Here is a 12,020-nt window from a genome sequence, read left to right as displayed (position 1 = left end):
CAAAACTTCAGCTTGTTTTCTCTGCAACAGTGAAGGGAGACTTGATCGAAGTCTGTCAACTTATGATATGAATAGAAAGCGTTGACAGTCAGAATTTTGTTTCTTTCTCAGCGTTGAAATGCCTACCAATAGGATGCATGCATTTATGGTGATAGGGGAATGTTCAAAGAAGATGTAAGGGCAGTTTTATAAACAGAGTGCGGTCAGTGTCTGAAATAAACTGCCAGCCATTATGATGATAGGTGCATTTCAGGAACTTTTACATAAGCACATGAATATGCAAGGAATGGACAGATATATGGTAAGTACAGACAAAGGGATTAACTTATCTTATGTCCATGTTTGGCACAACGTCGTGGACCAAAGACCCCTTTACTGTGCAGTATTGTTCTACTTCCTGTATTGTCACAGACTTTAGTTCCCATTGAACGTATTAAAAAGGGGTGGGAGACAGATTTCCAAAATGTTAGTGACTTGATGGGTATTATGAGCTTCCACAAGACAGAAGTGATGAGTTGAGTCAAATCAACCATAATGCATGACAGAAACATAACGCCCTTTGTGGCTTTTTCCACCCTTCAACATGTTCCTCCTCAATATTATATTCGTGCTTTCTCCCCGTTCTGCTTGCTTTCGTTAATATCTGAAAATACATCGATGTCTTTATTGAATACATTCAGTGACTTTGCATCCTTCATTTTCTACGATGGGATATTCTACAGCACCACTATCCTTCTTTCAAAGCAACCTAAGCCTAACACGTTCATAAATAGTTCATACCCTAATCATATGCCCATGGCTTTGAAGTGGAACTTGCTTGGATCTTTGACTACATTTGAAAAGCATGCTGGGAGTGTAGATTGAAATTTTGTGCTCACAGTTGCTAAACCTTATGTGAAAGCTGTGTTTTTGTGCTGATAGTTGCTAAAGCCTGCAGGAACAGTCAAAGCAATAATCAAGCAAAATGAAAATCACAAAGTTACCGGTTCCTGTGTTTGGATGACAGTCATGGGACAGCTCGAACGACTATCATGGGGCATTCTGATGACGTGACCGAAACTGCAAGCTTTGCAATAATTCAAAGATATAAAGGGCGTTGAATTTTGTAATCTGTGAAACAGCTGGGGCAAGACCCACGTTTCGTGTTGAAATCAACGTTGCAATGCACAAAAGCTTTTATTCAATAAACTGTGTCTGAAACCACGGCATAATTCCTATTTTGCTATTATTTTTACTTACAAAAAATTGGCGTTGGGAGCCGGGTCCTTTCTACAGGACGAGGCAAGTGGCCATTGCTGGGTCATCAAAGAAGGACACCAAACAAAGTTGGCGGGAATTTGTCTACAGAAAGTGCCGAAAAAGATTGGCGCTCGACTGCAATAATTGATTACCTATCACGTGTGAATGAGAAAGTATCAGTTCCGTGGCATTTGAGTTAAGCACAAATGGACAAGGACGCTTACGTCTGTAGCACATAGCCTGAGCCTTAGTTAAAAGGGGTGATCTTATGAGTGGAGACTGGAAAAGGAATAGCTGGGATATGATACTCAGATGTAAGTATGATTGTTATGTGCAATATAAATTGAAGTTGGATACATGGAATTGGTCAATCCCCATTTAAGAATTGCTGGACTTTGATAGTAACGATCCCAAGTGAGAGACACGGTCAGTGGGAAAACACGATTACAATGTGGCCAGGGTTTAAAATCCAGTAGAGAGATTGGTGGAGATCGTGAGTATAAACCGATCATTTGCAATGGTGGGACAGGAAGGTCAAAGGGGTCCCCCGCGGTCTCTCATTAACCAGTACATGACAGACATGTATGCACTGATTAAACAGATGAAAAAAGGGTGGACGGTCCTGAAACAACAATGAAGTTGTCTCTTAGGACAGAAGAAAGATGAAACTTGAAAACTGGGGTGCTTTTGGTACATCAATAGCAAGACTTATATGCCAACCCACAGGATCCACAAAGACAGATGAGAAAAGAACTTGAGAATCACGAGTTATTGAAATAGGGTCCAGAGGACTTACTACATTCAAAACTTCTAATTAAAGGACTGTGTGTGCCTGTGTTGAGTGACTGAGTGAGAGAGAGAGAGAGAGAGAAACAATTGTCAAAGAACAGGCAACAACGCTTCTCTTGAAGTGCACCCTCAGGAGGGAACACGTTTGGTACTAATGCAAATTCATTACAGACCTGATACCAAAACAGAAACAAGACTTTGTCAATAAAGAAGTGAAATGGATACAAAGAAGCCATTCCATGTGATGGCATGTTTAATTGTTATCGCATAAAACAATTGGCAGAAATTTTGAGAAAATGTTTATAAATGAAACTGAGAGAGACGGGGTGGGGAGAGAGAGAGGGCAACACCTGGTGCTGCATACTGAATTAATTGTTAACACTTTGTGGGCTATTTTGATTGTACTTTTGTTTGTTAGTAGTTACATATGGTCTTGTGTGTTTTTGTTTTGTTCCCTGGAACTCAGGATCCAGGAATATTTTGAAATCCGTGGTGATTTGAAATGTTGTCTGTATTTGTGTCAATGCGGACTATGCGTGGTTAATGCAAATTTTTGAGAATTATTATCGTGGCCAACTTTGCCATGGATCCCGAGAGAATAAATAGAACACCAACAGGAGCCTTTCGGCAGATTTGAGGCTGAAACCACCGAATACTGGGAAACAAACCACTATCTGGGTAAAAGTGACTAATACTAACCAGCGGAAAGGGGTGGGTGTGCCTCCGAGTTTGGAAAGCGACTCGTCAAAGTCTACCAGAATATTCAGGCATTCTACAGACTGACCACGCTGACCGGGCATTGAGAAAGGGATGGGAGAGATAAACCTCGAGAACTGGCGTCCTTTTGGTACATCAATAGCAAGGCTTATATGCCAACCCTCAGGATCCACAAAGACAGATATGAAAAGAACTTGAGAACTGGATCTGTGCCCATATACATCCCTCACCTCTGTTTAAATAAACCAAGAGAATCTTGGCGCTGTAGGAGAGACAAAGTCAAAATCCACGAGACACAATTGTATTAAGACGTTTCAGTTTGCCTGGAAGTGTCGGACCCTAAATGAGAGCAACACGATGTTCGAGTCTGTCAACACTGTGGCAAAGAGGGGAGACTCTGAAGGCACTTGTTGGGCAAACTAACAAGCATCCAGAAAACGTTAGATTGATTTCTGGCAGCACCCACGGGCACATGTGATAAGGAGGGTAGGATTTACTATCTGCACTAATAAGCAGCAGACAAAGTGAGATGTTAGTGGACACGAGAACCTCTACAATCATTACTGACCTACCCCTGCCCACAACTAACAAAATGATTTGCGTACAAGGGATTAATGGTCAACAAACCGCTGCGTACGTGAGTGAGGCCACTCCAATGGTAATCAATGATATGTGTACAGTGATATGATTTATGTGTGTAAAAATAATGAAGCAACACAAACTGCCCCGATTAAAAATAAAAACTAAAAATAAGCCACAGTCATCCTAGATTGGGAAATTTAACAATCCACATGGACCATCAGGGTCGGTGAACCCATTGTGATGACAGTAAATGTTATTTTACACACTAAAATACTCCTGCAGAAATGCTAAATGCAGAAATATTACAATCAGCCTCTCACATGAGAAGAGCGAAATGAGAAGCTGTCCTTTTGCCACCCATTAAACCCATTATTATGGTAAGGGATACTCGGAAAAAAAAACTCAGCTGAAGGAGATGCATAAAACAGTTAGGGATAAACAGGAAAGACAAGATAAACAACGGCACATACAGGATTGTCCAGAAGTCCCATCGGCGGGGAGCTAAGTTAAGGGTAAAACTCCACACCGTAAAACCGCCTTTGCCCCTCATGGAATGGTCCCCATAAGGTTAACAATAGTGGTGATGCATATGCTTGTATTGATATGCGAAGGAATCGGGTGTAGAAATATAGATCCCAACTGAAGAAATATATGAGCACAGACTAGGGGTACTCACCTTCTGCTTTCTGTTTGAACTGAATCTTCTCAGAGCTTGTAGACATCCTTACAAGTTTTTTGCGCGTGGACCAGGTGCACAAGGTTTTTCCACGTGGGTGGTACAGCATTTTGCCAATTGTAAAACGCCTTTCGCTAAATTTCAGAATGTTTTTCATTATAGCCCTGGTCCAATCGTGCCATCAAAAAATGTTTATATTGATGAAAAGAGTCAGTGTTATAAGATTTTTCAGAACATAAATTTGTATTTGGTCAACATTTGCATAGTAACATATCAAACGCAGAGGGATTGAATTCAAGAGTCGTGAACTGATGTTGCCGCTGCACAGGACATTGGTTAGGCCACATTTGGAGTATTTGTGTGCAGTTCTGGTCGCCTCACTTTAGAAAAGATGTGGAAGCTTTGGAGAGGGTGCAGAGAAGGTTTACCAGGATGTTGCCTGGAATGGAGAATAGGTCGTACGAGGATAGGTTGAGAGTGCTAGGCCTTTTCTCATTGGAACGGAGAAGGATGAGGGGTGACTTGATAGAGGTTTATAAGTTGATCAGAGGAATAGATAGAGTAGACAGTCAGAAACCTTTTCCCCGGGTACAACAGAGTGTTACAAGGGGGCATAAATTTAAGGTGAAGGGTGGAAGGTATAGGGGGGATGTCAGGGGTAGGTTCTTTACCCAGAGAGTGGTGGGGGTATGGAATGCACTGCCTGTGGGAGTGGCAGAGTCAGAATCATTGGTGACCTTTAAGCAGCAATTGGATAGGTACATGGATGGGTGCTTAAGCGACGTCAAATGTTCGGCACAACATCGTGGGCCGAAGGGCCTGTTCTGTGCTGTATTGTTCTATGTTCTATGTTCTATAAATGCCGTGAATAATCCATAAAGTAAGTTTAAGTTACACGGGAAAATTTAGGGAAAGATGGAAGCGGCACTTCAAGTTATCATGAATTTGAGTGAAAATAAAATTTAAATGAGATTTCTGAACTGATACATTTTTGTTGGTGATGTTTGTGCTGTTGTCTTTCCTTGGTGAACTTTGTGATCAAGTTACTATACGAGGCATAGAGACTATACGTCGAGAGATAAGTAATAGCTCAGTTTTCGTTTTGATAAGATCATATGGGATTCAAGATTGCATGGCAGCCTTAGGATGCCAATGTAAGTGTGCAGAAGCGATTTTTATCTCGGCAGAAACGAACATTGGTGAATGCTGAGAAAAAAAGAGAAAAAAAATTGTTGCACTGTAGAACAGGCCATAGACATGTACACCTACTTGACAAATGGATTGGCGTGGCTTGGGAGGACACAAGACAATAGCTTAAAAGATAATACATTGACACATAATCCACAGAGCGTGTGATTTTAAAAGAGTAATAGTGAGCTGTAGTGATATGGAGAAAACAAGAACGATAATCCCAACGGAAACAGAACCATCTCGCCCTTGACGACTTGCTAACGGCACAGGGTGGCAACTGCTTTGTTATTGGCCCCGAATGTTGCACCTGCATTCAGGACACATCGTACACTATAATTAATCTAGACGGCCACATCTGTTTGGAGGCAGATAAGGTTTGTCAGGTACTGAAGCATTTTCATGATTACAATTCTCTGGGTGTTTAGAATGGCCACTACGCGTTTCTTTGGTCTTTTACATTCTGTATTCATTGATTGCTCATGTTTTTATTGTCATTGTTTTCTGCGTCTTTATGACACTTTTCCATTCATATTGTAGAATCTTAACTAGCCGTGAGTCTCCACACTGATGTTACTGTCCAGCAGTCTCCACAGCGGGACAGGGACTCACTTGTGCTTTGGTTTTAACTGGTCTAGAGTCCACGGCGCTCCTTAGGTGCCTTTGACCACAAGGGGGTATTGAAGTTGGCTATCATTGGAGCAATATTAATGTCACGACTATATGCTGAGATACTTGGCCAAAACTTGTTTGCTGACAGAACATGCTGCGCTTTCCTCTGTAACTGTGAGTACCGAGAATGTTCGCAAAATTAACCACATGCAGGAAACATCTGCTGTACAAGACAATGGACAAGTACTCTGATAAGTGAAGAGAGATGTTACCTGTTATTGTGCAAACCTATATTGTACAGGTTGTTGCAGAAACGTTTTATGTTATTGCAAAAAACTGTTCCTGTTCTTCAGAATTGAGTGTGATAAAATCGAAACATCTTGCTGCAGCCTCTGGCCTAAGGAAGCGTTTTCAATGGACCAGGAACCACAACAGCCTTGGAATCTTCAAGAGGAAAATTATTTACGTAATCGAAATAATGTGCTTATCTTGAATCAAAGTCATAAAATGCCAATGATTGTTGTATTCGAGGATATTACATGATTGGAATCCCACTCGTACGGCTCGTTCTCAGCTCCCAGAAGTTTTTGTGCAAATAACTGTAATTTACCTTGTTCTAAATTTGAATCTTGAGGTTTTTTATCTACAAGAATTTGTTTGTTTAAAATCAGGATGTTTATTCTTGATTCAACTTGGCAGTTACTTGCAGTGAAGTGTGAGGGATTCTCATCGAATAATAGTACAGATCCGGGAATTCAGTTTCCACCAATACAATTGATGTCTGAGCATCCTAGTTCTGGAATTTGCGCAAAATAATTTTCTAATAATGTAAGAGATAAAAGAAAAACTGCCAGGAGTAGGAGTCCGACACAAAAAAGGGTATGATACTGCTCAACAATTTCAGCGAGACTAGCAGCATCTCTGCCTACGCTTCTGATTTATTAGGTTTAAAACGTCAACTCTTTTATGCATATTTGCTGCCAGAAGGCCTTAGTTATCTGTTGGCATCTTTTTTATGAAGATAACTTACTCTCTGCTGTACATTACGCTCCCCTCTTACAGAATGCCCATATTATTCATCTTAAATTAATTTCATCAACTGGAAATTGTTTCCACTCTCCGAAAATCCAACAGCATATCTTTATTTTTGTCCTGAACCTAAAACAAGCCTCTTTAAGTGCAATGCCTGTCATAAACCATGAACGGATGAACCACCTTCCAGCAGACAACGCTCACATATACTGGAGTAGTCCACCATTCCATTCGCTTTGAAACCCGTGAGAAATTTGAGAAAGCCCATGTGCAATTTTCAAATAAACCAATCACAGCTGAAATATATAAAATAGAACGGGGAGGAGAGAGAGATTATTCATAAATACTCGCATCAGGGTGGCACAAATGAATGAATGAATAACGAATTCCCACCCTCCTTGGTAAATTATCAATTCTGAGTATTTTGCCAAGTCATGTGGAAATGCATACTTGAATCCAGTTATTTAGGGTATGCAACAGGTTGAGATCCGCTAACTAACACATAGAATTGCATGGGAAGAGTTGCCTTCCAGTGCAATATTGGACGACTGACATCACTGTGGTCCTGTTACCTTCTGCCACGAACAAGACTGTTCTATCAACGCTGATGGATTGGTTGTGCACACGGACTACACTGCATTAGAATAATATAAATTTCCAAAACCATATCCGAAAGGATTCAGGAAAGAACAGAGACAAGTGGCAACGTCCCCAGTGGTTGACAGTGAGGTCAATCATTTCAATTTTCCTTCTGATCGCACATGTTGAAAACGCACGTCTGACTGACATACACAAATGCACTGAACAACTCTTCCAACAACTCTTTCAAGAACACTGGCAAAAATACTAAAATACCATTGCAATGAAGGTGTAGAAGTGTACTGTTACTTTAAGGAAGTTTAAAGCTCACAGACTTACCACACACCAAGTGCTATGTACAGGGCAAACAATGCAACATTTGGTCGAACAGCTAATTATCTGGGTTTCCTGGAGACAACAAAACCGATTAAAATTCTGCCAATCAGTTTAAATAATTCCCCTGAATTACCAAACTCCAATGAAGTTTGAACTAAGCGTCTTCATAATCTACAAAGCCAATACACAATCGAGTGCTTTGGAAGGATATGACCGGGAAACGCTGAACAATTCAGAGAGAACTGCCAAGCGACTAATTTACGTAAACTACCCACGGAATAGATGTCTTACAGGGACATTTATCTATCAACGACCTGTGAATATAAATCTTAAGAAGAAGAAAATGACCAGAGGGAGATACAAAGAGAAGATGTACCAGCTAATTTGAAATTTGAATTTTTGGGAAATCTTAATCAATCGTTTTATTAGATGACTATTATAGAAGGGAAAACAAATGATGGATTCGAGAATGGAGTTGTAAATAATTGTTATTCAAACATTCTCTTCTATACTTCAAGTAATAAATTTGATACGTTTGTACCTTCTGTTTGTTTCCCATCATCCGTTCGGTTCTCTAACTGTTTTGGAACACAATCACCAATCCCATGTGTACACAGAAACTCGCCCAAGATCAACATTGGCCCCAATTCAGAAACAAGCTTGATTCCACCATTCTTCCACTGACATTGTGACATGGTTATGCTTCGCCCTGTTGTTAGAATTTTAAGGGTTCAGAAACGATTTACAAGAATTTTGCCTGGGATTAGAGGGTTTGGACTGAAGGGGGAGTTTGAATCGGTTGTGGGCTATTTTCCCTTGAGCATCAGAAGCTCAGATGGAAGATTATAAACATTAACAAAATCATACGGGCATGAATTAAGAGATCAGACAAGGTATTTTTTCCAAGGATAGGAGAAACAGAAACAAGAGGTGAGAGGGAAAAATGTAAAGCGTTTTCTGAAATGCATCGGATTTATGCAGAGGGTGGCGTGTATGTGGAAGATGTTGTCCAAGGGGGTTTCACGGGTGGGTACAATTACAACATTTAAAACGCGTCCAGATGAACAGGAAGGGTTTAGAAGGATATGAACAAGTTGCTGGCAAAGGACACGAGATCAGTTGAGGATATGTGGTCAGCGTGGACGGAACAGTCGGTTTCCATGCTGTATGACACTATCATTAAGAGGCAACAACTTGATAACTGCACTCCCTGGGGTTCCGGTACTAAACAATATTTCTGGTGTATATCAAAATGAGTGTAAACACAGTGGTTCAGTGAACGGAGATCAAAAGACAGTCATTGGGGAATGCACAGGAATAATTGAGTGTAAGATTGAGATTTGATGCTGGGTAATGTCTAGTGCTTGAAATTTCTCAGTTGGTTAAAAATTAGAATGAACGGGACGATCACCAAATACTTTAACTGCTCTCTGAACCTTGCCTGGGTCACAGCGTAGATCACAGTATTTGTGCAGCAACTCAGCATCTGGAGAATGAAGCCAATTTCTTGGAAGTGAGGAAGCAGAGGAAGAACATGAGTCAGGTCACGTGTCCGCTTAACTAAAGCGTTCACAGTAAACACTGCCCACAGCAGAATGAAATTGACAGAAATAGCAAACAGTAAAATGATGGATTTTCTTCGGCTCTCCATCTCAGTGTCTCTGGGATTTTCCTCATTACTGTGAGCACGGAGTCTCCTACGGGCTCTGCTGCTCACTAAAATATATCTGACGGTGAAAATGTTGAGGTTCAGAATCAGTGCAAAAGGGACACATGGTGTGAGAATGTAATGAACAACTTCAATTGTGACCCATAACATCAATGTAAGATCAGAGGTAGCTATACCACAAAACATAGGATAATTCCCCAAACGATACCTATTGTTTTCCATAAAATACCTGGATGAGTTATTGAAACAACTCAGCAGAGTCACTGTTCCAAGAACCAAAGCCACCGTTTTCTCTCTGCAATATTTCATTTTCAGCTTCTGGCAGGCAATGACCACAAATCGATCGAAGGTGTACGCCACGGTGAACCAGACAGAGCAGTCAGTGACTGCATAAAGTAGGACAGCGTGAATGTTACACACATCTATATAATCCAGGAAAATAAAGTCTTCTGGATAAAGAGCAGGGGTATGTCTCCATATTAGATCGAAGATCACCATCAGTAGGTCTGCCACTGCCATGGCCACGAGGTAGAGAGTTACAGATCTGGAGAGTCCACATTTTCAACGGGACAGTTTACAATGGTCACTAAATTAACTGAAAAAAATCGCATGTTTATAATGCACCAGCATGCATGATACTGCTAAATCCAAAATTCTGCATTCATCCCTGGTAAACTGTAACAGCATTGTGCATCATCTGCAAGATACATTGTGGCCTACCCCAACAACAACTTTCAAACTGCCTCCACCATGACCTTGAAAGAAAGGTGCAGTGGATGAAGGAAACGAAACCCCTGCACGTTCCCCACCGAGCCATGCAGCCACCACTCAGATAGAAAATAAAGCTTGCATTCCTTCAGTGCTAAAGGATCAAAACCAGAAACCCCTTTCCAAAAGACAGAATCGGGGGCTCTACACCAGAGGGATTGCACCATTCAAAGATGGAAGCTCATCCCCATTTTGTTTGCGACAGTTGGTGGTAGGTAACGAATGTTGCATAATGAGAGGGGATCAGTGAACATGTGTACGAATCTGACATAACGTGGGGAAGTGAGCGTGCGAATTAGTACGTGTGAAGAATGTGTGTGAATGCCTGTGTAGATGAGTGATTGTGTATTTCTAAGATCATGAGTATCTTCGTGAGGCTTGATATGCAAGTGTAAACATGCAGAAGCAAGAGTTTGAGAGCGAGTGTATGAGTGCGGTTGTGTGAGAGACAACGTGTACAAAAGTGAATTTATGTGACTGTGTGAGTGAGCGTGTGTGTGAGAGACACAGAGAGAGGAGTCAGTGAGTGTTTGCGTGTGTTAGTGAGAGCTAGAGAGTGTGTCAGAAAAATTGTGCGTGGGACAGACAGAGTGTCTGTAAGAGAGTGCGTGTGTGTGTGTCCGCTGAATTGAAACGAGTGTGTGAGAGGGGGAATGGGTGGGTGCGAGATAGAGCATGTGTGACAATGTTTGTCAGAAAGACTGTACATGACAGACAGAGGGTATCTGTGACCGAGAGTATGTGTTTGAGAGGGAGTAGCGTGTGCTTAAGATTATGAGAGATAGATCAAGGGAGCGTATATGAGGGTGTTAGCGAGTTGGTGCATATGAGAGAGAATTTACGGGAGTAAGAGATTGCCTATGTGATAGAGGGAGAGTCCTTAAGGAATAGTGAGTGGGTGAGTGTATGTCTAATTATGTATATGTATCGCTGAGTATGTAACATTTCTGAAACACAATGTCAAATGTTTCTAAGTTTTCTATATTAATTATATTTGGTTAATAATAATAACAAAAAATGCTAAATGGATGCAGCAGATTTCAGCTGATTCATCTTTACAGTCACATGAACATGGACCAACTACCGTGAAATAATCTCAACCATCTCTGCTAACTGCCGTTCAGACTGGTCGAACATCGGGCTACAATACACAATGTAAAAGAAAGGAGTGAAGATGAAACAGCAGCTCTTGCACAAGTCACGATGGAGCAATCTGGAACGCAGAAATTAGAAATCTAACAGTGTAGAAACAGGCCATTTTGGCCTAATAAGTCTACGTTGACCGTCCGAAGAGTAATCCACCCAATCCCATTCTCCTAACCAATTGCTCTACCTTTCCCTGAGTAATGCATCTAACCTTAACATCTTCGAAATTTATGGGAATTAAACATGGCCAATTCATGCAACCTGCTCATCCTTGGACTCTCGCAGGAAATTCACACAGACACATGGATAGTTTACAAACTCCCCACGGACAATTGCCCAATGCTAGTCTCGAACCCAGCACATCAAGTGCTCTGAAGCAGCAATGCCAACCATTGAGACACCACGCTGTCACGACCCCGGAAGCCAATTCTGGAGAATAAGAAAAGAGTGGAACACAATTTGGAGAATTTATATCCGAGATTATCACTTACTAGGGACACTGACAATAGCAAGTAGCGGGAAGTATATCCTCTCGATCTTCTGAAATATCCGTTGTATGATGGCTCTCTCATCATGTATTGAAACTAAAATAGGCACAATCATGATGCCTCATCCATCAGAGGGTAGAAGGTAATTCTGTGTAATGCAGCCAGTACATGTTCATAGCAGCGAAGGGGAATCTTTAAA

At 41.2% G+C, this 12,020-nt stretch overlaps 1 protein-coding gene across 1 annotated transcript; it reads right to left on the bottom strand.

Annotated features, from left to right (window-relative positions):
• Positions 1-9,107: 9,107 nt before the first annotated feature.
• On the bottom strand, positions 9,108-9,938 carry LOC148139864 (neuropeptides capa receptor-like). Its single transcript, XM_087980691.1, has one exon. The coding sequence runs from the start codon at positions 9,936-9,938 to the stop codon at positions 9,108-9,110; it is 831 nt and encodes a 276-aa protein (XP_087836817.1).
• Between the last annotated feature and the right edge of the window lie 2,082 nt (positions 9,939-12,020).

Source organism: Chiloscyllium plagiosum, unplaced genomic scaffold (assembly GCF_037043375.1).
Source record: "Chiloscyllium plagiosum isolate Xiang-an unplaced genomic scaffold, Cpla_swu_hap1 HiC_scaffold_37, whole genome shotgun sequence".
Lineage (NCBI taxonomy): Eukaryota > Metazoa > Chordata > Chondrichthyes > Orectolobiformes > Hemiscylliidae > Chiloscyllium > Chiloscyllium plagiosum.
This window is presented reverse-complemented; position numbering and strand designations above follow the sequence as displayed.

Coding starts and splice junctions, on each gene's coding strand:
- LOC148139864 (XM_087980691.1), bottom strand. CDS start 9,938: ATGGCAGTGGCAGACCTACTGATGGTGATCTTCGATCTAATATGGAGA.